We start from the raw sequence: 26,100 nt of genomic DNA, 5'->3' as shown, positions 1-26,100 counted from the left end.
TCCACCCTCAGAACCTCCTAATAAAACATGACCTTTATAACGATTTGATGAGCCTCATGGATTGATAATCCAATCAACCGTCTCAAACCCCGATCAATCGTAGCCTTTATAAGCAAAAGATCTGCAAATAAAGTCAAATAAATAGTATTATAATATATTATTTTATTATATATACCATATGCATTATTGATTCTAGTGGGTTGAGTGTCGGCGGGCTGCCGTGCCGACTTCATTTTTGTTTATATTTTTTTATTTAATTTAATTTATAATAAATATAATATAATATAATATACAAATAAATCTCTATATAATAAAATAAAATAATCTTATACACATTTATCTTATTAAGACGGTTTAAATTTATTCAAATTATAAAATAACAGCGGTGATATATCTTATTTTCTCTCTTTTTTATCTTACTTTTTTTTTTCTTTTTTTACTCACCCTCCCATGATCTCATGAATAATAATAATTCCATGATTCCATCTTCCTCCTTGTATTTTTATTTTTTTATTTTATCCCATTTTTTATTTTCCTCCCTATTTATTTAATTTTTTCTTTTTTTTGTTCACTTATTTTTATTTACACCATGTCTTCAAATATGAGTATACACTAGTAAAAATATATACCAACACATAAAATTATAAAATAATATAAATGAATAAATCTATATAATAAAACAGGATGAATTTTAAATTTATCCTACACACATTTGTTACATTTAGACCGCTCAGATCTAATTAAATTACAAAATAACGATTGTGATATGTCTTCCTTTCTCATTTTTCTCTTTTTTTTTTTTTTTTCCTTTTTCACTCATCCTCCCATGATCCCACATTCTTCTTTTCATTTTTTTTTCTTCCATATTTATTTAATTTTTTTCTTATTTTTATTCACTTATTTTTATTTACACCGTACACATAGATATACACTAGTAAAAATATATACCATCACATAAAATTACATAAAATTATAAAATAATACAAATTGATAAATTAATAAAATATATTTTAACTACAGATCGTTTGAGATTAGATTTTTTTTGCTTCTACGTATAAGTTCGAAATTTTTTCTTCCCTCTCAGCAGCAGAACTCTCACTCTCTCACTCTCGTTCGACCGACGCTATGTCATCTCTCTCTCTCTGGTGACCGACCGGCGATCGGTAGTGCGGGACCGCCGGCGGCGCAACACCTTCGGTTATTCTTTTCGCATCGCAGCTTGTAAGCCTCTCTCTCTCTCTCGTTAGCCCATGCGATACACTGAAAATGGAATTGATTGTTCTTGATTTGGCAAAGTATAGTCCAATCGGTTGTGGGTGATTTTGGTTGTTATTTACTTTTTAATTTACAGAAACGGAAATTTTATGGGTGTTTTGATCAATTCGACGGGCCTGTTTGATGTAAAAGACAATGAAAAATTGCTTGATTTATTGTGTTAGTTTTGCTTTTATATATACCTGTTTGTTTTAAGCCATGGAGGTTGGAAATGAATTATCCACCCATTTTCCAGAATCCGCACTGCGGGCGGTTGCAGGTTCACTTTTTCCCAACCTGCAGTCAATCAATCTGCGAGCACCCCTAATATATGGTATGAAAGAGTCGAGTAACAGTCATAGTAGCGGCAGCGGTGGTGGTGGTGCCAATTCGATATACAGGGGAGTTCGTAAACGGAAATGGGGCAACTGGGTGTCGGAAATACGCGAGTCTGGCAAGAAAACTCGAATTTGGCTAGGAAGTTTTCAGACGCCCGAAATGGCTGCTACAGCATATGATGCAGCTGCATTTCACCTCAGGGGACATGGTGCACGACTAAATTTTCCTGAGCTGGCTAATAGATTCCCGCATCCGGCAAGCTCGAGTGTTGTGGACATACGGTTGGCTGCACAGCAGGCAGCTGCTTTGGGCCTCAGACAGCTGCTTTGGGCCTCAACTCCGGTCCCTTCAAGTCCTGCGCTGTTGGATCACAAGCGCAAGCATGAAAATTTGAAGCCTGAAACACTGATGGCCGACTCAAATGTGAACGAGAACAAATCGGACTCCATCAAGAGAGCTGAGGAGGAGGCTGTCGAAGGTGGTGGTTCCGACGAGTCCGAAGCGCAACGACCTTGTTTGGTGGAGAATCTCAACGGCTCAGGTATTGTTTTCATTTCTCCGCGAGATTTGGTCCAATTGTGTGGCTAGGGTTTTGGCATTGTGGTTTTGTCACACTAGTTTTTTATACTGAAAATGCATTTTCTCTGTTTCTACTATTTTCATGGGCATATACACTCATGTAATTAGATTGCCTCCATTTATTTATGTGGAGATTTTTACCCTTAAAGATTGAATTTTTCATATAAAAATCTAGAAACTGAGCTCTCACGTGATTCCATTTGTTTGGAAAGAAGATACATTGTGGGGGAAAAAAAAAATTAATGTCCTGTCAAACCCTGATTGGATGGGAATGTAGGGGTGTGCTATGTGAGCTTGAGTCTGTGTGGATGTGTGTATATATTGTTTCTGGATTCATACCACTAAATTTCTTGATTGAATTGTAAATTTTATGTCTAACTGTTTGTTTTTTCATATGTGGTAGTAGCTGAGAACGGAGTACAAGAAGAGAAGGTGGATGAACTCATGGAGGAGGATGCTGAAAAGCCATCCGCAGAGAATAATAATACTGAATCAGCAGATACTCAGCAGCCTACAGAGGGAGCTTCGGAGACTGTGAACAATGAACAAGCTTCTTTTACTGATGATCATCAGAAACAGGACATCCAGCCAAACTCCATTGCATATCTGCAATTGGAAAGTGCTCAGGAACAGCCATCTGGAGGGGAGCTTCAGGAACCACCCTCAGCAGAAGTTCCTCAACAGGGGTTTTTTTCTTCTGCGGAAGAGCAACCTGTATCTGAGACTCAAACAATGTCACGGAAAATGGAGGTTCCTAATAATAAGGTGAATTTAAAATATTACTTTATACCCAATTTGGGTTCTTCTGATGTTGAGGAACATTGTTGGTAGGGTTTAGTGCCTGATTATTAAGAAGAAGCTAAATTTGAAGCAGGACAGGTCAACCTTCCCCTCACCCCTCACCCACCTGCAAAAAATAATAATAATAAATTAAATAAAAATAAAGGGAAGGAGAAATGTAATTTGCTGTAGATTTGATTGATGGACTAATTTGAAGGATGGAAGCCTGATGCAGATCAGAGAACTAATTGGTTTAATAAATACAGCGTTATTTGTAAAAATGATGTTAATTTTGAGCCCTTGAGTGATGGAAAATAATCATTTCTACTGCATAAGAGAAGGGCATGCTTAGAGAAAATAATCATTACTACTGCATCAGAGAAGGGCATGCTTAGAGAAAATTATCGTTACTACTACTGCATCAGAGAAGGGCATGCTTAGTATCAATCTTTTTATGTCTCACCATATGGCTCATCAACACTTCTTATGTCTGCTTTGATCTATGGAATTAGCAAGCTTCCACATTCTTTAAGGTGTTTCCTCAAAGATTGTTGTGCACATGTTGGTGCAGGTTGGAGTACTCATTGGCAAGGCTGGGGATACTATACGGTTTTTGCAAATCAATTCAGGTGCCGAGATTCAGATCACAAGGGATGGTGAAGCTGATCCTTATTCTTCCACCAGGCCTCTGGAACTAATAGGAACTTTGGAAAATATAAACAAGGCTGAAAAACTGATTAAGGATGTCATAGAAGAGGTCTCATGCTGTTTGATTTTTTCTCTTTTTCTTTCTTCCACTCCTCCTTAATTGCTCCCACTTTTTGTTTACGGTTAACCAGTGTGTACTGTGTTCTTTTGGTGTTACAGTTTGCTTTTGGTCATAGTTGTTCTGAATTTTCCTTTTACTAAAGCCATGTTTATGCTTTTATAGGCTGATGCAGGGGGTTGCCCTGCCCTTGTGGCTAGGGGCTTCAGTACTGTACAGGCTGCTGGGGCTGCAGATCAAATTCTCATACAAGTTCCAAATGAGAAGGTGAGTTTTGTCTCCCATGTGATACACTGACAACGGAATTTATTGGTCTTGATTTGGGAAAGTATTGTCCAATCGGTTGATTTATGAGGTTGTGGGTGATTTTGGTTGTTCATTACTTTTTAATTTACAGAAATGGAAATTTTATGGGTGCTTTGCTCAATTTGATGGGCTTGTTTGATGTAGAAGACAATGAAAAATTGCTTGATTTATTGTGTTAGTTTTGCTTTTATATATACCTGTTTGTTTTAAGCCATGGAGGGTGGAATTGAATTATCCATTTATTTTCCAGAATCCGCACTACGGACGGTTGCGGGTTCACTTTTTCCCAACCAACTGTCAATCGGGCGGGTCCAACCCGCAATCCGAACCGCACATAACCGATCTGCAAGCGCCCCTAATATATGGTATGAAAGAGTCGAGTAACAGTCATAGTAGCGGCAGCGGTGGTGCTGGTTCGACATACAGGGGAGTTCGTAAGCGAAAGGGGGGGAAATGGGTGTCGGAAATACGAGAGCCTGGCCATAGAAGTCGAATTTGGCTTGGAAGTTTTGAGACGCCTGAAATGGCTGCTACAGCATATGATGCAGCTGCATTTCACTTCAGGGGACATGGTGCACGACTAAATTTTCCTGAGCTGGCTAATAGACTCCCGCATCCAGCAAGCTTGAGCGTTGAGCACATACGCTTGGCCGCTCAGCAGGCAGCTGCTTTGGGCCTCAGAAAGCTGCTTTGTGCCTCAACTCAGATCCCTTCAAGTCCTGCGCCGTCGAATCACAAGCGCAAGCATGAAGATTTGGAGTCTGAAACACTGATGGCCGACTCAAATGCGAACGAGAACAAATTGGACTCCATCAAGAGAGCTGAGGAGGAGGTGGAGGAGAAAGAGGAGGAGGCTGTTGAAGGTGGTGGTTCCGACGAGTCCGAAGCGAAACGACCTCGTTTGGAGGAGAAGCTCAACGGCTCAGGTATTGTTTTCATTTCTCCGCGAGATTTGGTCCGATTGTGTGGCTAGGGTCTTGGCATTGTGGTTTTGTCACACTAGTTTTTTAGACTGAAAATGCATTTTCTCTGTTTCTACTATTTTCATGGGCATACACACTCATGTACTTAGATTGCCTCCATTTATTTATGTGGAAATTTTTATCCGTAAAGATTGAATTTTTCATATAAAAATCTTGAAACTGAGCTCTCATGTGATTCCATTTGTTTGGAAAGAAGATACATTGTGGGAAAAAAGAGGTAATTTTGATGTCCTGTCAAACCCTGATTGGATGGGAATGTAGGGGTGTGCTATGTGAGCTTGAGTTTGTGTGGATGTGTGTATTTATTGTTTCTGGATTCAAACCACTAGGTTTCTTGATTGAGTTGTAAATTTTATGTTTAACTGTTTGCTCTTTCATATGTGGTAGTAGCTGAGAACGGAGTCCAAGAAGAGAAGGGAGATGAACTTGCGGAGGAGGGTGCTGAAAAGCCATCTGAGGAGAATAATAATACCGAGTCAGTGGATACTCAGCAGTCTACAGAGGGAGCTTCAGAGACTCTGAACAATGAACAAGTTCCTTCTACTGTTGATCATGAGAAAGAGGACATCCAGCCACCCTCCATTGCAAATCCGCAATTGGAAAGTGCTCGGGAACAGCCATGCGGAAGGGAGCTTCAGGAACCACCCTCAGCAGAAGTTCCTCAACAGGGGGATTTTTCTTCTGTGGAAGAGCAACCTGTATCTGAGACTCAAACAATGTCACGGAAAATGGAGGTTCCTAATAATAAGGTGAATTTAAAATATTACTGTACACCCAATTTGGGTTCTTCTGATGTTGAGGAACATTGTTGGTTGGGTTTAGTGCCTGATTATTAAGAAGCTAAATTTCAAGCAGGATAGGTCAACCTTTCCCTCACCCCTCACGCACCTGCAAAAAAAAATTATAATTAATTAAATAAAAATAAAGGGAAGGAGAAATGTAATTTGCTGTAGATTTGATTGATGGACTAATTTGAAGGATGGAAGCCTGAAGCAGATTAGAGAACTAATTGGTTTAATAAATACTGGGTTATTTGTAAAAATGATGTTAATTTTGAGCCCTTGAGTGATGGAAAATAATCATTACTACTGCATCAGAGAGGGGCATGCTTAGTATCAATCTTCTTATGTCTCACCATACGGCTCATCAACACTTAATATTTAGTCTGCTTTGATCTATGGAATTAGCAAGCTTCTATATTCTTTAAGATGTTTCCTTAAAGATTGTTGTACACATGTTGGTTCAGGTTGGTGTACTCATTGGCAAGGCTGGGGATACTATATGGTTTTTGCAAATCAATTCAGGTGCCAAGGTTCAGATCACAAGGGATGGTGAAGCTGATCCTTATTCTTCCACCAGGCCTGTGGAGCTGATAGGAACTTTGGAAAATATAAACAAGGCTGAAAAGCTGATTAAGGATGTTATAGAAGAGGTCTCATGCTGTTTGATTTGTTCTCTTTTTCTTTCTTCCTCTCCTTAATTGGTCCTACTTTTTGTTTACGGTTAACCAGTGTGTTGTACTGTGTTCTTTTGGTGTTACAGTTTGTTTTTGGTGATAGTAGTTCTGAATTTTCCTTTTGCTAAAACCATGTTTATGCTTTGATAGGCTGATGCAGGGGGTTCCCCTGCCCATGTGGCTAGGGGCTTCAGTACTGTTCAGGCTGCTGGGGCTGCAGATCAAATTCTCATACAAGTTCCAAATGAGAAGGTGAGTTTTGTCTCCTTTTTTTGTGGTTTCCACTCTGTCTCTCTATTGCTTCTTTCTGACCCTGCCATATCTCAACTTTCTTCTGTTCTAGGTTCGTGTAATCATAGGAAAAGGTGGGGAGACTATTAGAAGCCTGCAGACAAGATCAGGGGCACGCATTCAGGTAGTTTTGTGCTGAGATGTATGTGAGAATAAGTAGAAGGATTTTTAACAGAGGTGTAGGCCTTGTTTGGTTTCAAAAATTTCCAAAATTTGTTTGATTGAAATTTTTTGAAAAAAAAATCCAAAATCACTTTTTTCTCTACAATACATTAATCAATCACTTTTTGTCTCACATCCATCTATTCAACTACAAAAAATAAAAAATAAAAAATAAAATCCCAAACTCCAAAACTCCAAAACTCCAAAACTATTTCAAAACATACAACCAAAAAAAATTTCAAATTTTGTAAACTCTTTCTAGAAAATCATTTTTCAAATTTGTTTCACAAATACAAACCAAACATGGCTGTAGACTCCTTAATAAGAGTTATATATCATTTTACAAATACTTGTGAGAATATAGAATATATTGTTATGTGTTTTGTACAAATTAGAGTCCTATTAGAGGCATGATTGTGTTAGTCCTGTTAGAGACATAATTGTATTTGTATTTTCTTTTTGGTTTAGGATTTGGGGCTATATAATCTAAGATCTGATTGTAATCTTTGATACAATGGAATATATAGAAAAGCTTTTAGAAATCTTACATGGTATCAGAGCTGAGGCCGAAACCCTAGTTCTCACCTTTGATTGTTCGAAATTTTCTCCCTCTGGTTCGAAATCATCTCTGTTTTTGATCTTGTTCGCTGGCTCCAGTACTCATCTAAGTTCGAGCAACCCATCTGAGTTCGAATTCCAAAAGTTGTTCATAATCTTCCTATCTCTCCGCAATCGGGATTCAATCTCGCAAACGCAAACTCTCTCGGTTCTCTCACTTCAGTTCGCAAGGGCAATCTCTCTATCTTGTCCCTCTCGCTTGACTTCGTCCTCTGGTTTTCTTCTTGACTTCAATATCTCTCTGTGGATGTTTGTGGGTCGGTGCTTCTAGTTCCGTCCATTTGACTTGGGAATATTTGTGGGTCTTTGGGTTAAGATTCTGGTTGTAATAAATTTGATCTCTCTGGTTCTGTTTTTGTTGTTAGTTGACCTGGAAAAGCTTTTATTTACAATTTGCCCCCAACCATCCCCCTCATATTACACTAGAAAGTTAGTTTGCCCCCTCAGATTTTGAGTATTACACTTAAACTCTTGGTTTGGCTATTTTGTTTGATTAAACTTGAACCTCTCAGTTTTCTGATTACTGTTATGTCTCTGGCTTCTGATGAGTGTGCTTTCTGCCATCAGAAAGGCCATTGGAAGTACCATTGTCCTAAGAAGAGATGTCTGTCTGCCACATCTTTTCAGCAGTCTCATAATCAATTCTGGGCTTCTCCCGCTGCGTACACTACATCCGCTTCAACTCCTGATCCTAATTTGGCTTCCCTAACTGCTCAGATTAGTCAGCTTCAGCATATATTATCTACCTCACAGCCATCCCCATTTGCCTCCATTGTTTCCTCTCTTCATTCAGGTTTGCTTGGTTCTTCTTCAGGTATTTCTTCATCTGTTTGGATTTTTGACTCTGGTGCTTCTCATCATATGACTCCGCATCTCTCCTTACTTCAAAATTGTACTCCTCCTCCCTTTCCTATTACTGTCAATACTGCTAATGGATCTGGTATGTCTGTTGTATCTGTTGGGTCTGTCCTACCGTCTGCTATGTCTGTTGTCTCTATTCCATCTGTCCTTTATGTTCCTCAGTTATCTGTCAGTTTATTATCTATCAGTCAACTTGATGCCGCTGGTTTTGATGTTATCTTTTCTTCTGCTATCTGTTTTGTACAGGATCGAATGTCTAAGCAGCAGATTGGGACCAGCCGTAGAATTGGAGACCTCTATGTAGTGAAGAGCTTGCATCTGCCTATAGCAACCTCTTTGACTGCCTTTTCCTCTTTTCAGTTGGATTCTTTGTCTAGTCCTTTTTACTTATGGCATTATCGATTCGAGCATTTGTTCGCTGACCGCTTACGGTGTTTAGCTCAGTCAGGTATTTTGGATAAAGTTTCTCCTAGTGAACTTATTGAATGCCGGGGGTGTAAACTTGCCAAAATAACAGCCTTACCTTTTCGTAAAAGTACTTCTATATCTGATGCACCGTTTTCTTTAGCTTATACTGATGTTTGGGGCCCTTCTCCTGTTCTCACCAAAGGGGGTTCTGCATACTATGTGTTATTTATTGATGACTGCATCCGTTACACTTGGATTTATCTTATGACTCATAAGTCAGATTTCTATCAGATATACTGTACCTTTCAGTCTATGATTACTACTCAATTTGGGTCTACAATTAAAGTGTTACGGTCTGACTTGGGTGGGGATTATTTTAAAAATGAGTTCTGTGAGTATTTGGCCAATTTGGATACCATTCACCAAACTTCCTGTACAGATACACCTACCCAAAATGGTCGAGCTGAGCGTAAACACCGTCATCTTCTTGTGACCGCTAGGTCTCTTCTTCTCTCTGCCTCAGTTCCGGCTCCATTCTGGGGGGAGGCAGTTCTTACTGCTACTTTTCTTCTCAATTGCATGCTTACTCCTCTTCTTTCTGGTTGGTCTCCTTATGAGGCTTTGTTCTCCCAAATTCCTAACTATTCCCTCCTTCGTGTGTTTGGGTCTGCCTGTTTTGTTCTTCTTTCCCGCAAAGATGGACCAAACTTAGTGCCCGGTCTGTCCTCTATGTCTTTTTGGGTTATAGTCCTACTCAGAAAGGTTATCGGTGTTACGACCCTGTTTCCCGTCGTCTTTATGTCTCCCGTCATATTGTCTTTCTTGAACGTCTATCTTACTTCTAGCTTCCCCCTCTCACTGCTCCAGTTTCCAAAGAGGATTTGGTTCACATTGACCCATTTCCTTCTGAGGTCTCGTCTGATGAGTACATCTCCACTGTTCCCCCTAAGCTTGTTTCATTTTCTCCTCCGATACCTTTAGCTGTTTCTCCTTCTTCGGCTTCTTCTCTTCCTTCGACTTCTTCTCCTCCTCCGTTGTTAGTTTATTCTCGTCGCAAGGCTCTTCCTCCACCGGTTGTCTCTACCCCTTCTGCTGCTCCCTCTGTTTCTGACGACTCTGATCCTACTGCACACCGATATCCTTCTCGAGCACGTCATCCTCCAAACAGGTTGGGTTGGTCTAATACTTGTTTTTCTGCTTCCTGTCGTACCTTTTTGTCTGCTATTCACTCTTTTGTAGAACCTCAGTCTTACAAGGAGACCTGTCAGAATCCTCATTGGGTTCGAGTTATGGAGGATGAGTTGTCTGCTTTACAAAAAACTAGTACTTGGGAGTTTGTTCCTTTGCCTGCTGATAAGAACCTAGTTGGTTGCAAATGGATTTACAAAGTCAAGACTCATTCTGATGGTTCTCTTGAGCGTTACAAAGCTCGTCTGGTTGCCAAAGGTTTCTCTCAAGAGTATGGTATTGATTATGAGGAGACATTTGCTCCTGTTGCCAAAATGACTACTGTCTGTACTTTGATCTCTGTTGCTGCTGTTCGTTCTTGGCTTCTCTATCAGATGGATGTTAAGAATGCTTTTCTTAATGGCCATCTCACTGAGGAGGTTTACATGCGTCCTCCCCTGGCCTCCACTATCCCTCTGGTCAAGTTTGTCGTCTTCGGCGTGCTCTGTATGGTTTAAAATAGTCTCCTCGTGCTTAGTATGATCGATTTCAGACTGCTGTTACCGAGCTCGGGTTTCATCCCTCTGCTTTCGACTCGGTTTTATTTCTGCGACATACCTCGGCTGGTTTTGTTGCTCTCTTACTCTATGTGGACGATATGATCATCACTGGCTCGGACTCTTCTGCTATCTCTGAGGTCAAGCAGTATCTCTTCCGCACCTTCGAAATAAAGGATTTAGGTCCATTACAGTATTTTCTTTGTATTGAGGTTGCTTTTTCTCCCAAAGGCTATTTTCTGTCTCAGGCCAAGTATGCTAATGAAGTCATTCATTGTGCTGGTCTTACTGATACTAAGGTTTCTGATACACCTATTGAGCTTAACGTGAAGCTTAACTCTATTGATGGTGTCCCTCTGGATGATCCCACTTTATATCGCGAGCTTGTGGGATGTTTAGTTTATTTGACTGTCACTCGCCCTGATCTTGCTTATACTGTTTATGTGGTTAGTCAGTTCGTTTATGCTCCTCGCTCTACTCATTGGGCTGCTTTGGTTTGCGTTCTTCGCTATCTCAGCGGTACCATCTTTCAAGGCTTATTGTTGTCCTCTACTTCCTCTTTGGACTTGGTGGCTTATGCTGACTCTGATTGGGCCGGTGATGTTACTGATCGTAAGTCTACGTCTAGTTTCTGTATGTTTCTTGGAGATTCCTTGATCTCTTGGAAAAGTAAGAAACAGTCAGTCGTTGCTCGTTCTACTGCCGAAGCTGAGAATCATGCTATGGCTCATGCCACTGCTGAGATTGTTTGGCTTCGTTGTCTCTTGTCTGATTTGGGTGTCTCTCAGTCTTCTCCGATATCTCTCTATTGTGACAACTGCAATGCTGTTCAGATTGCCCACAATACTGTCTTTCATTAGCGGACGAAACATATTGAGATTGATTGTCACTTTGTTCGCCAGCATCTGCAGTCTGCCTCTATCTCGCTTCCTTTTATCCCTTCGGCTTTGCAACTTGCGGACTTCTTCACCAAGACTCACACTACCGCTCGGTTTTAGTTTCTTCTTAGCAAACTCTCAGTGTTTTCTGCTAAAACACCTTGAGTTTGAGCGGAGGCATGAGAATATAGAATATATTGTTATGTGTTTTGTACAAATTAGAGTCCTATTAGAGGCATGATTGTGTTAGTCCTGTTAGAGATATAATTGTATTTTGTTAAAATCCACCCACTACACCACTACCACCTCACCTACTCCATTAAACCTAACCCACTACACCACTATCACCTCCACTTCACCTACTCCACTAAACCTAACCCACTACACCACTACCACCTCACCTACTCCACTAAACCTAACCCACTACACCACTACCACCTCCACTTCACCTACTCCACCTACCACCTACTACCACCTACTCTTCTATATATAGGAATCATTGTAACATATCAAGAAATTAATCAATAATACAATCAATTTATTCTCTCTTTTCCTATACATTAATTCTAATATTTGTTTCTCTCTCTCTTTTCCTATACATTAATTTTAACATGGTATCAGAGCAAGGTTAAAGATCTTGGTGTTCTTCGCCTTCCGGCGGGCGGCAACCTTGCCTTGACCGCCCGCCGGAGCTCAACCAATTCAAACCTCCCTCTCCCTCTCGGCACATCACTTTCTCTCTCTACAAATTTCTCCGTCCGTTTATCTCTCTACCCCTTTGTCTCTCTAAGTTTTAGGGTTTTGAGTGTGAGAGAGATGGGGCAACAGTCTTTGATCTACAGCTTCGTGGCTAGAGGAACAGTGGTTCTCGCCGAATTCACCGAATTCACTGGAAATTTCACGAGCATCGCTTCTCAGTGCCTCCAGAAACTCCCTTCCTCCAACAACAAGTTCACCTACAACTGCGATGGCCACACCTTCAACTATCTCGTCGAAGACGGCTTCACTTATTGTGTCGTCGCTGTGGAATCTGCTGGCAGACAGATTCCAATGGCATTTCTTGAACGAGTTAAGGAGGATTTCACCAAGAGATATGGTGGTGGAAAAGCTGCAACTGCTGCTGCTAATAGCCTGAATAGGGAGTTTGGACCCAAACTTAAGGAGCAGATACAGTACTGTGTGGATCATCCAGAGGAGATCAGCAAGCTTTCCAAAGTAAAGGCTCAGGTTTCAGAAGTCAAAGGAGTGATGATGGAAAATATTGAGAAGGTTTTGGATCGTGGAGAGAAGATTGAGCTTCTAGTGGATAAAACAGAGAACCTTCGCTCTCAGGCACAAGACTTCAGGACCCAGGGTACCCAAATGAGGAGGAAAATGTGGTTACAGAATATGAAGATAAAGCTTATAGTTCTTGGTATCCTCATTGCCTTAATTTTGATCATAGTTTAATTGTGCGTGGGCCAACCTTCTCCACTCATTTATTTTATTATTATTTTTTACAAATCCATACCCACTCTAATTCATACCTCCTCACTTTTTAAAACGCATGCTGATTCACGCTACCCCTACTTTACCCCACTTTACCTTTATTTATTTTATTTTATCAAAAATAAAAAAATAAAAAAATAAAAAAAATAAAATAAAAAAATACCAAACCCATTGCAGGTTTTCACCAAAACCGTGGGCCAAGAAACTCACGTGAACCAATTTTGTTTTTCCCTCACTCTCTCGTTTTGATTTCACATATCTTCTTATTATTTCTTTCTTTTTTTCTTTTTCTTTCACTTTATTTTTTCATCTTTTTTTCCCTTATTTTTTTTTTGCACAAAAAAAAAAAAAAAAAAAAAGGGGGAAGAAGACGAACTGCACACCAAACTCATTTTATTCATGTCGGGGCTCACCCCGATCACCATTTTACACCCCAAAAAAAAAAAAAAAAAAAAAAAAAAAAAAAAACCACAAAACAAAACAAAACCAACACAAATCGGAACAGTGGCATTTTTCTTCTCTACTCTGCCGCTGGTCTCTTCTTCTTGCCTCCGTCTCGGCCGGCCCTTGACGGTATTGCCTCCGTGCTTCCTAGACCACCAAGCAAGTTGCCTCCTCCCTGCTCCTCCACTACAGCATATGGTGGACCTCCAAATCGGAACATCACGGTGGCCTTCCGCTTCAGCTCCTTGTTTTCTGCCTTTAGCACACTTATCTCTGCTCGCGCATCCTTATACATGCGTTGGAGCAGAGCCAGCTGGGAGTTTAACTGTTGCACCTCATTTGTCCTGCTCTGCAGCCGGTGCGACAAGTTTGTGACCGCAGTCATGGTTTCCACACATGACTTCAGAGTATACTGATTGGCCTCAATATCAGTTTGCACCGCCATTTTTTGCTCCACCGACCGCATCGGAAAGTTCAACGGAGCAAACACAGAGGTGTTTGGTTGAGGTTCACTGGCCACCGCACCAGTTCTCTCTCTTGTTGACTCATTGAGGTCGGGAAAGAGAGTGAGTAGACCTCGGGATGAAGAGGCCATATTCTGGGTAGCTGAACGGGAAGAAGAGGCCATGTTTTTTGGGTTGCTGAGTGTTTCCGAGAAGGGTTGGATACAGAGTATTTACAGATTGTTTCAGAATAACAAGTTCAGAGGTTTCAGTCTGGTTTGGTTTCCTCTGCCTGCGCATTGGTTTATATTGACACAGACGACGCGGCCGACACGCCGCTCTGTCGCTCACGTGCCTCGCCGCGTCTCCGGCTCACCTTTTGATGGCTCGACACTTTCTGTCGGGCACGACTTTTGATGAAGTGGGCGCGCCTTTTGAGGGCGCAACTTTTGATGGCACGCCTTTTTATGGATTGGGCACGCATTTTGATGGCACGTCTTTTTATGGATTGGGCACGCCTTTTGATGGCACGCCTTTTGAAAGATTGGGCACACCTTTTGAGGGTGCGACTTTTTAAGGGTCCGACAAGACTCTGTAAACTGTCCCGACATTGATTCCGGTTAGCTCCTTCAAGGGTCCGACAAGACTCAGTAAACTGTCCCGACATTGATTCCGGTTAGTTTCTACAAGGGTCCAGCAAGACTCCGTAAACTGTCACAACAGTGTCTGTTACAACGGTCCGACATGACCCCGTAAACTGTCTTCTACATCGGTCCGACATGACCCCATAAACTGTCTTCTACATCGGTCTGACACGCCCACACAGTGTCTGCTACAACGGTCCGACATGACCCCATAAACTGTCTTCTACATCGGTCTGACACCGCCATCCAGTGTCTTCACCAATGGTCTGACACGACCATACAGTGTCTCCTATCCTCTTTTATTTTTATGTATTTTCTTATTTTGTTACTCTCTCCAAACTCAAGTTGGTTAGTTCCTATCCCCCTTGAGTTTGCGGGGGCTGTTAAAATCCACCCACTACACCACTACCACCTCACCTACTCCACTAAACCTAACCCACTACACCACTATCACCTCTACTTCACCTACTCCACTAAACCTAACCCACTACACCACTACCACCTCACCTACTCCACTAAACCTAACCCACTACACCACTACCACCTCCACTTCACCTACTCCACCTACCACCTACTACCACCTACTCTTCTATATATAGGAATCATTGTAACATATCAAGAAATTAATCAATAATACAATCAATTTATTCTCTCTCTCTTTTCCTATACATTAATTCTAATATTTGTTTCTCTCTCTCTTTTCCTATACATTAATTCTAACATATTTGTATTTTCCTTTTTTGTTTAGGATTTAGGGCTATATAATCTAAGATCTGATTGTAATCTTTGATACAATGGAATATACAGAAAAGCTTTCAGAAATCTTACAATACTGACATTTTCATTTTGTTCAGTTGCTACCACAATGTCTTCCTGATGGTGACCAATCTAAGGAAAGGACAGTGCACGTGTCTGGTGATAAGAAGCAGAATGAGATGGCAAGAGAAATGATAAAGGAAGTTATGAGTCAGGTTTGTCTCAACGTTTCACCTTTCCTTTGAGTAAATTGAAGCGGATGTTATTTCTTCTTACTTATTAATTTTTACATCCCAAGTATTTTTTTGTTGACTCCTGATCCTCTTGACAACTATAAACTGAATTATTGAAGCAGTATCTTATCTGTTGTTCACCCTTATACTGTATCTTTGGTATGCTCCTTGCACGAGATGATTGGAACATTTTATTTTTCAGGTTTTCTTATTAAATATATGATCAAGTTTGCTTTCACACTACAGGAAATCACATTTTCAGCTATCAAATTTTTAATCGCCGAAGGTTCTTTTTTAGTCACCGAAAGTCATTGGCAACTAAAGTTATTCGTCGCCCATTTAGTTGCCGAAGCCTTGTCGGCAAATGGTCAATGGTGACTTATATTATCTTCGGCTACTAAAACAAACTTAGTTGCCAATGGTCACTTTTTGGCGACGAAAGATTTAGTTGCTGAAAATAATCAAATAAAAATGAAATTCTCTTTCAGCGACTACAATATTTAGTCGCTAAAACTTTTTAGTCGCCAATAATAACACATTTAGTGACTACATAGTTTTGTCACCGTTTTATACCACCATTAGCCACCAAATAGTTTAGTCGCCAAAAGATTGGATATTTTCATTGTATTGCATTTTACGGCCAAACGTTTTTGTCACTGAAGGTGGATTGTTCTTTCGTGACTAAAATATTTAGTCGACAATATTATTTTGGCTACTAACTATTTGGTTGCCAAAAGTCTTTTGTTTTTTTTTTTTTTTTGCTACTAAATATTTAGTCACCAAAAATCTTTGCTTACATTTTTGGCTACCAAATATTTAGTTGCCAAAAACATTATAATCTATTTTTCTTTTAAATTAATTTATCGACCACCTTCCATTATTAGTACAACCTATACCATGTATATAAACAAAATAATTCATATACTGATTGTATTATCAACCATTCTAGAACGTGCAGAAATTTCACTTTCAACCATCCAAAAAAGTCATATTTAACGTCAAATTTCAAACGTAATAGAAATTTCATACAAACGAAGTATAATCCAATCTCAAAAATGTAATTCCATACAGGACAGAGGATTAAACAAAAACCATGCCCTCTGTACACAAAAAATTAATATCCACAATATCATGCCAAAAGTTAATTTGCACCACATCAAAAACTAATTTGTATCATGCATTTATCAAAAATAATAATAATAATAATAATTTGTACCACGCCATAAAAGTAATCTGTACCATGCCAAAAAAGTAATCTATATGAACAATAGTAATTTATAGACTAAAAACAATGTCCTCCATAGTTGTCCCAAAAAATTCGTATCCACAATTCCACGCCAAAAATCACTTGGAAAACTAAAATTAATCATTAGTATTGACTGAATATTAACATATTTAAAATTATAAAAGAAAGTCATATAAAACTCGAATGTAGTTAATCTTTTCAAATTAATCATTAGTTTTGCATACTCGAATGTATAAAAAAAAATAAAAAAATAAAAAAAAAGAAAGAAAGAACTTAAAAAAAAAATTCTAGTAATTTTTCTACATAAATTTTCACAAACAATTCAAATTGCAGTTAGCAACTTAAAAATTCAACTGACAAACAAATTAGTATTGACATAGACAATTCATAATTCCATATTAGTATTAAGATAAAAATAAATCTCCATTATAATTTCATCAAAAGCTAAAAAGCCCATTTCAACAAAGTGATATTAAACAGGGCAAACACATGACATGTAGACTAGAGGCTCGAAAGAAACTTCAAAAATAAAAAAAGCACATCGATAATTGTCCTATTATCAGTATAGTCATTGTTCATTTATGAAAGCTATGTTAAAGTTCGAAAGTGAAGCTAGAGTTTTCCATTTTTTTATGTTTTACTTCCATAAATGGAAGGTAAAAAAAAAATATTTGAATCAATATGCAACAACGGATCATACCAGAAGCAGAGTTGGAGATAGATATTGATCTTCCTTTTCTTTTTACAAATCAAAACTACTTCTACTACTACTTGTGAGCAGCACATTTAAACAACACAAATGGATATGGTTCTGAACAATTAATAATAATGTAAGAACATTTAAAATTGAAATTTTAATAATGTCTAAAGATAAAATAGAAAAAAAAAAACAAAACAAAACAAAAAAAAAAACAACTTATACATACAGAGGCCAAGGTGATGAAAATGCATCATTGTCGACTTGAGTATCTCCCAACTAGGTTGGCACATACGAGCCAAGCCAATCATGTGCAATCACCAAGGCAGAGAACCCAAACATGGAGTTAACAGCTTAGAAATTCAACTAAAAAAACAGAGGGTGTGCTTGGTTTGTATTTTGAGATAAATTTTAAAAAAAAAATTGGGGAGAGTGTTTAGAAATTTTTTTGGTTTGTTTGGTTGTATATTTTGAAAATAGTTTTGGAGTTTGGGAGTTTGGGATGATTTGATATTTTTGTTATAGTTGAGTAGATGTGTGTGAGAGAGAAAAAGTGATTGAGAAGGAGAGAAGAGAGAAAAAGTGATTGATTAATGTGTAGGGGGAGAGTGATTTTGAAAAAAAAAATTAAAAAATTTCAAAAAATTTGAACCAAACAAAATTTTGAAATTTTTTCTTAAAAATTATATCTTAAGATATAAACCAAGAATGTCTTGCTGCAATGTAACTCATCCAATTCATAGTTCCAAGTCTAAATCTTTTACCCAACTAGTGTCAAGCAAGATGGGGTCCCAATCTACGTGTCCTATTTATGGACCGTCTGTCCCCACAGGTTATATTTGGCACAGGGAAGCTGCTTGTTACATCCCAACAGTGGTTTCAGGGCTATTTTGCATTTTCGCCCTCCAAACACGCCCTTTTTTGACTAACTTTCAAGCATTTTCGACTCTAAATCTGAATCTATGTGTCCTATTTACGTACCATCAATTCTCACAAGCCATTTTTGGCACGAGGAAATTGCTCATTACATCCTAACAGTGGTTGGCACGAGGAAGCTGCTAGTCACATCCTAGGTGGATGAATTCAAAAATTACCAAGTCTATATGCAGAGTCAACAACCTAGATGAATTGACATAATGTTAAAGTCCACCTACTCTCCACCTACTTCACCCACTTAAACCTACTCCACTAAACCTAACCCACTACACCACTACCACCTCCACTTCACCTACTCCCTACCTACTACACACTCACCCTCTTCTATATATAGGAATCATGAATCATTGTAATAGTAATAACATACATCAATCAATAATACATTAATTTTTACATGGTATCAGAGCAAGGTTAAGAAGCTAGTAATTCTGCTTCACCGGCGGGCGGCAGCCTCGCCTTGGCCGCCCGCCGGACCTCCACACATTCCTTCACTCCGCTGCCACAAATTCCACATCTCTCTCTCAATTTCTTTTACACTCTCCTGGCATCAAACCAAGGAGACCCACGGCTCTCTCTCCCTCTCTCTAGATTTAGTATATACAGAGAGCTATGGAGTCTAAGCCAAGCTTACTGAGGAACATTCTGGTTCGACTCTTTGTCTTCAGTGTTCTCATCATCGCCGTCCGATTCGCCTACGTCGTCACCATCAGAGGCGAATCCTGCGATCTCGGAAGCTTCTGCTTCTTTTCCTCGCCGGAAAATCTCAACCTCGTGATCGGCGTCCAAAATCGCAGGTCATCGGCGATCATTTCAAACGACGCCGCCCTGATTGCATCGTCAGCGACATGTTCCATCCCTGGACTGCCGACCTTGGTGCTCGCCTCGGCATTCCCAGGTTCTTGTTCTATGTTACAGAGACATTTGCTTTGCCGGGTCTCCCCGATGATAACATCATATTTACCAAGAGAAAAATCCCATACTGGTTTAAGGAGAAAGGAACTAGTTATGGACAAATAATTGACGAGGTCATGTTACTTTCCAACCCATGTGCACTTTTGTTTTTATTCTACTTTTTGACATACCAACTCATGTGCACCTTTTTTTTTTCTCTTTTATTCTACTTTTTGACCCATCATTCCACCACCTTCCTCTTTTTTTCTAAATCATATTTTTATCACCGCCCACTCCATGATACCTATTTATTATTATTATTATTATTCTTATTAAAAAAAAAAAAAAAATAGCAAACACCATTGCAAACCATTTACAAATTTGCACAACCAATCATATTTTATTTATCTCAGGGAACAACCCCGATCACACTTTTACACACAAAAAAAAAAAAAAAAAAAAAAAAAAAAAAAAACAACCAAACAAACAAAACAACCACATCCACCGGCGGGATTTTTTTTTTCTTCTCTACTCTGCCGCTGGTCTCTTTTTCTTGCCTCCGTCCTGGACGGCCCTTGACGGTGTTGCCTCCGTGCTTCCTAGACCACCAAGCAAGTTGCCTCCTCTCTGCTCCTCCACTGCAGCATATGGCGGATCTCCAAATCGGAACATCACGGTGGCCTTCCGCTTCAGCTCCTTGTTTTCCGCCTTTAGCACACTTATCTCTGCTCGCGCATCCTTATACATGCGCTGGAGCAGAGCCAGTTGGGCATTTAACTGCTGCACCTCATTTGTCCTGCTCTGCAGCCGGTGCGACAAGTTTGTGACCGCAGTCATGGTTTCCACACATGACTTCAAAGTATACTGATTGGCCTCAATATCAGTTTGCACCGCCATTTTTTGCTCCACCGACCGCATCGGAAAGTTCAACGGAGCAAAACCAGAGGTGTTTTGTTGAGGTTCACGGGCCACCGCACCAGTTATCTCTCTTGTTGACTCGTTGAGGTCGGGAAAGAGAGTGAGTAGACCACGGGATGAAGAGGCCATATTCTGGGTAGCTGAACGGGAAGAAGAGGCCATGTTTTTTGGGTTGCTGAGTGTTTCAGCGAAATAGCAATTTCAGACTGATAATGTTCGGAAGGGTTGGTTACAGAGTGTTTCAAGATTTGCAGCTCTTAGAGGCAATCTCTCAGAAAACGAATATCTCTCTCAGAAAATGAAGAGTTTTTCAGAAGTTTTTTCCCAGGTTTTTTTGTCTTCGCTTCTGCCTCAAGCACAGCCTCCGCCTCAGTTTATAAAGACCCTGACGAAGAGGCAGCCACGCGTATCGCGCGCCACTTGACGCCAGACGACAAACGGGCGCGCCAGCCAAGGCACTCACGTGCCTCGCCATCATATCTGGCACGCCTTTTTATGGATTGGGCACGCCTTTTGATGGCACGCCTTTTGAAAGATTGGGCACACCTTTTGAGGGTGCGACTTTTTAGGGGTCCGACAAGACTCTGTAAACTGTCCCGACATTGATTCCGGTTAGCTCCTTTATGGGTCCGACAAAACTCTGTAAACTGTCCCGACATTGATTCCGGTTAGCTCCTTCAGGGGTCCGACAAGACTCTGTAAACTGTCCCGACATTGATTCCGGTTAGTTTCTACAAGGGTCCAGCAAGACTCCGTAAACTGCCACAACAACTGTCACAACAGTGTCTGTTACAACGGTCCGACATGACCCCATAAACTGTCTTCTACATCGGTCTGACACCGCCATCTAGTGTCCTCTACACCGTTATGACACCACCATACAGTGTCCTCTACATGGTTATGACACCCCCATACAGTGTCCTCTACAACGTTATGACACCACCATCCAGTGTCTTCACCAATGGTCTGACACGACCATACAGTGTCTCTTATCCTCTTTTATTTTTATGTATCTTCTTGTTTTGTTACTCTCTCCAAACTCAAGTTGGTTAGTTCCTATCCCCCTTGAGTTTGCGGGGGGCTGTTAAAATCCACCTACTCTCCACCTACTTCACCCACTTAAACCTACTCCACTAAACCTAACCCACTACACCACTACCACCTCCACTTCACCTACTCCCTACCTACTACACACTCACCCTCTTCTATATATAGGAATCATGAATCATTGTAATAGTAATAACATACATCAATCAATAATACATTAATTTTTACACATAACTATGACAATCACCTGTTGTCAACTCCAACTTCAGTGATAAACCCTTTGTAAAATGAACGTCAACAGTTTCAAGCACTATCAATGTGTGTTATATTTATGTCAAGTTGTGAACGTCGAATTATGTGTATTATGTATGCTGGAAAAAAAAATCATTATGGGAATGCCAAATAAATAAGCATGCCATGTTAAGGCTCCAGCCCTGACTCTTTCCCATATCAAACATTAAAGAAATAAAATAGTGCATCACTTGTCCATGAATCATGAAACATAGTTAAATACTCAATTACTTGACATAAATCTAGAAGTATATTTGTTTAAGCAAATGCTCCATATAATCTATATATTGGATAAGTGGTTGGTTAAGTAATCATATATATGCAAAATCAGTAACAACTATTTTTTTTTTCATTTTTATATAATTTATTATTATTGTTTTTAAATATATTTTTATTAATTTGACACAGCATGTGTGATTTTCCTTCTATTAAACTAATATGTAAGCATGTGATTCGAATCATCCCATCTATTGCTGTATGTCAAATTCAACTAATTTTATTTTTGGTTTTTAATTAGGTTAGGCGTCAGGTGCTAGATGGAAATGAGCCACCCAACTAATTGCCCATTTTGGATTCCTTTAGAAGCCTATACCCACATGGTATCTACTTAACCTGGGTGTAGGGTATAAGAAAATCAAAATTTCAATTAATGATCTATTTTGATTTTGAAAATTTTTACACTGATATAAATCAAACTTACGGAAATATTATATTTAAATATTTTGTTTCTTTAAACATTAGAATATGAGTAATTAATAATATAGGTCTTCTAATAAAAATTAGGAAGGTATTTATAAAATAACTTTCACCATTCTTCTTCATTTATTTTCATTGTAAGATTTTACAAATTTTTATAACATACTTTAAGATCTCATAAAAAACTTTTTCCTACACAACGATAAAACGGATAAAAAACGAGCCGTATCATGTGATCTACTTCAGTTTCTCAACTAACAAAATTGAAAACTTCTATTTGGTGCTAAACTTTCCTTTAATCCCATCCGAATCTAACCGCTTACCTCCCTACTTGGGTGGTAAAACCATTTTTTCATTGACCTTCCTTTTTTTTTTTCTTTCTTTTTTTTTTGTTTTTTTTTTTTGTTTTGCCTTCTATTTTTGTTACTGCTCTTTCTATGGATGCTAATATTTTGTTGTTGTACAATAGAACATGGCTGAATGCATTGCAAGCTTTGTTTTTGCCTCTAATATAGGAAAGGAATCAGGCAAAGCTGATTTGAATTTAAATTAAAATTCATCAGAATTAGCCATAGTGGCTGATTCAAATTTAGAGATTCATTAGAGCTTCTCTTGATCCTTGTGATTGATAAAATCAGATGGTTAAAAATTCTTTCCACCATTACCTAAAAGTTCAACTTGGATGAAGTGCGCGCCAAGAAATTCTTTTGATTTTGACTGAAAGTATAACAGGTAAGTTGTAATTGCCACCGTATATTGCACAATTAGGACACTCCACACTCACTTGTATGTATATATATGATGAATATAACTATATTATGGTTTGATTGTGTGAGTGAGCCACCCCCATGTGAAAGAAGTATAATAGGTGAGTTGGAATTGCCACTGTACCAACTTAAGAATTAACCTTCTTTACAATGACAGGTGGTACATCCATGTGCATCTCTCAACAAATTTTCATGAACACGATTGTATGTTTACAGCGTAATCACAATTTTGGGCTGGGTTTGTGTGAAAAAATATGAACGGAAGAAAACAGAGAGAGAGAGAGAGACACACACACACACACACACACACAAAGACGCATAGAGGGAGACAGAGGGATAGAGACAAAGAAAGGCCGAAATAGAGGCATACCTGGGGTAAAGTCAATGGTGGATGGATGGAGGTGCGACAGTGGTGCTGTGTGCGATGAAGGTGATGCTCCTGCACCCAACAGCGATGGAGGCAAATCAATAGAGATTGTGGAAGGAAAGCAGAGGCGTGAGAGAGAGGGTGAGGTAGAGAGTCACAGTGAGAAACATAGATGTCCATTCCAACTTCCAAGTATAGGTAAATATGCCTAAACGGTGACGTTTTGAAACCCTAGCTTAATTTCTTTTTCCCCACTAACTGTTTTACTAGCCCCAAACAAAATACTGAAACTTTTTCCTGACTAAATAATACTTTCGTCGCCAAGTAATATAGAAAACCCTCCAAAAATTTGAAGTCTTCCCTCCAAAACTTTTAATTACAATTGCCATTGCTAAAAGTAAGTTGAACTCCGACTAAATTATTTTTTAGTAGCTAAAGATTTTACTTTTTGCTGACCAAATTTTGTTTAGTCGCCCAAAACCCTGCGTTCAATGACTAAAAATCAGTTAGTCGCCAAAAGTAAAATAAATAGCGACTAAATTAATTTTAGTAGCTATAGATTAAAGATTTAGGGACTAATTTTTTTTAGTCGCCGGAAACCTATTTTCAACGACTAAAACTCAATTAGTCGCCAAACATAAAGCAAATACCAACTAGATTATTTTTTATAGCTAAAGATTGTAACTTTCAAGACTAAATTTTTTTTAGTAGCTAAAATGTGTACCTTTGCCAACTAAGTTTTTTTTACTAGTTAAAGTTGTACCTTTGCCAACCAAATTTTTTTAGTCAGCATTTTTAGTCGCCAATTAGTTTATCAATCCCTTCAAAAATTGAACTCTTTCCTCCAAAACTTTTTAGATTACAATTGGCTACTAAATTTTAGTCGCTAAAAGTGAAATAAATACCGACTAAATTATTTTTAGTTGCTAAAAATTGTACATTTAGGAACCAAATTATTTTTAAGTCGCCCAAAACCCTATTTTTAACGACTAAAACACAAGTAGTCGCCAAAAGTGAAATAAATGCCGATAAAATTAATTTTTAATAGCTAAAGATTGTACAATTAGGGACCAAATATTTTTTTGTCACACAAAATCCTATTTTTAACGAGTAAAACGTAATTACTTGCCAAAAGTAAAATAAATACCGACAAAATATTTTTTAGTAGCTAAAGTGTATAGCTTTCCCTACCAAATTTTTTTTAGTAGCTAATCCGTATACCTTTGGCGACTAAATTTTTTTTAGTTGGCATTTTTAATCACCGAAAGTGTAATTTCCTGTAGTGTCATGAATTATTGTTATGAATTGCAGTTTTTTTTTTTTTTTTTTTTTGGGTTTGGTTTTGTGAAAATGGTAAAATGTTAAAATGTTAATCAACAGTTCATGAGGATTTTGATTTATCCAAAAAAAAAAAAAGTTCATGAGGATTTGGGGCCATATGTAATGAGATATAAATAAAGAATAGTATGGATCTCTGTTATCAGAATCTTACGATTCGCGATTCGATTCACGATTCGATACGCAATTTTTGCAAAATCGATAGGAATCTATGAGTGAATCTATTTTGGAAATGAATCTCTAGTGAATCCCACGATTCACAATCGATTCACGATTCGATTCACTTTTTACGATTCATGCAATTTTTGAAATTATTGTGTTCAACATATTTTTGACTCATTTTTTCCACCTTTTTAGTGAAAATGACATAATACAACTTCTAATAGTGTTTATTACCAAAATAAGCAACATATATATATGATTTGTTATTATTTTAGTGATCATGGAGTTTTTTATAGGATCCAATCAGATTCAGTCAAACTTAACATATTTTTAACCTTTTTTCTCATTTTTGTCCCCTTCAAAAAATTGTAATATATCTTCTAAAGATGTTTAAGATTAGAGTCACACTATGAATTATCTATTACTATTTTATTAAATTGAATACTACATGTGTGAAGTCAGTTATACCTGTTAAAATGTTTTAGGCTTTAAAATAAAATATCCTAAATAATTCTTTCTTATTATTTGCTCACTCTTACTTAGAAAAGTATATATGCTTATTGTCCAAATATCAATATCGTTGTTAACTATTGTTACTTTAGAAATTAATAGTTTCTATTTGGTTATTACCTTTATTAAGAATGGTTGATAAAAAAATCTAAAAAAAAAAGAAAAGAAAAGGTAAGATGGCGATTTTACATAGGAACCTTTGTTAACTTCTTACCTATTAAATTACGTGATTATTATTCAAAAGAACATTTTTGTTGATTTAAGTCTAAATATTTTATATTCATAAGATACATTTAACATCTAAATGTGTAGATATATGTTTTTAAGTGATTTAGAAAAAGTGACTGAATCTTTACGATTCACGATTCGATTCGATTCGCAATTCGGTACGAGATCATTTCGATTCACGATACGAATCCCGATTTGACAACTATGGTATGGATTGACCTACTCTTGCAACTCTTTGCTTCTAGATATTACATCTTATCCCAGTAGTATGTTATTTTGTAACTGATATTATATATATATAATTTTTCCTTTTATTTGTTTCTATCACATCTGTAAAATGTCATGGTCTGTGTTATAAATTGTGTCAAAACTCTTTTAATGTACCACATTAAACCATCTTATCTTATCTAGGGCCTTGTGTGCTATCTATGAATTTCTCTAGAAACATATGTGGACCTATCTATTTTCCAACTAGGTTTAGATTCTCTTATCACTAACAAAAAGAAAAGAAAATGAGATTCTTTTGTCACTGCTTAGCATGGTTGATGATTATATTGGCAGTATGTTATCAGAGAGAGAGAGAGAGAGAGAAC

At 38.3% G+C, this 26,100-nt stretch overlaps 1 protein-coding gene and 1 pseudogene across 12 annotated transcripts in view; both read left to right on the top strand.

The window, feature by feature from the left end:
* The first annotated feature begins 725 nt into the window (after positions 1-725).
* Positions 726-26,100, top strand: part of LOC114266895 (uncharacterized) — a 38,240-nt gene continuing 12,865 nt past the window's right edge. The window contains exons 1-11 of one of the 11 annotated variants that reach the window (XM_028207844.2): positions 726-1,221; positions 1,511-2,134; positions 2,576-2,937; positions 3,524-3,709; positions 3,884-3,985; positions 4,275-4,950; positions 5,395-5,756; positions 6,254-6,439; positions 6,614-6,715; positions 6,807-6,878; positions 15,279-15,395. In XM_028207844.2, coding sequence (XP_028063645.2) covers positions 1,591-2,134; positions 2,576-2,937; positions 3,524-3,709; positions 3,884-3,985; positions 4,275-4,950; positions 5,395-5,756; positions 6,254-6,439; positions 6,614-6,715; positions 6,807-6,878; positions 15,279-15,395 — 2,709 coding nt within the window. In that variant the 5' untranslated portion in view covers positions 726-1,221; positions 1,511-1,590. Of the gene's footprint in view, positions 1,222-1,510; positions 2,135-2,575; positions 2,938-3,523; positions 3,710-3,883; positions 3,986-4,274; positions 4,951-5,394; positions 5,757-6,253; positions 6,440-6,613; positions 6,716-6,806; positions 6,879-8,101; positions 9,886-15,278; positions 15,396-26,100 lie in introns of those variants that run through there. The other 10 variants (XM_028207851.2, XM_082872622.1, XM_028207845.2 and 7 more) reach the window with 10 other exon arrangements.
* Positions 11,525-12,908, top strand: LOC145792130 (vesicle-associated membrane protein 721 pseudogene; annotated as a pseudogene). The gene has a single exon (XR_014331278.1). The product of XR_014331278.1 is annotated as a vesicle-associated membrane protein 721 pseudogene (transcript).

This window comes from Camellia sinensis, chromosome 6, assembly GCF_055761805.1.
Source record: "Camellia sinensis isolate YWXY chromosome 6, ASM5576180v1, whole genome shotgun sequence".
In the NCBI taxonomy this organism is placed as follows: Eukaryota; Viridiplantae; Streptophyta; class Magnoliopsida; order Ericales; family Theaceae; genus Camellia; species Camellia sinensis.
This window is presented reverse-complemented; position numbering and strand designations above follow the sequence as displayed.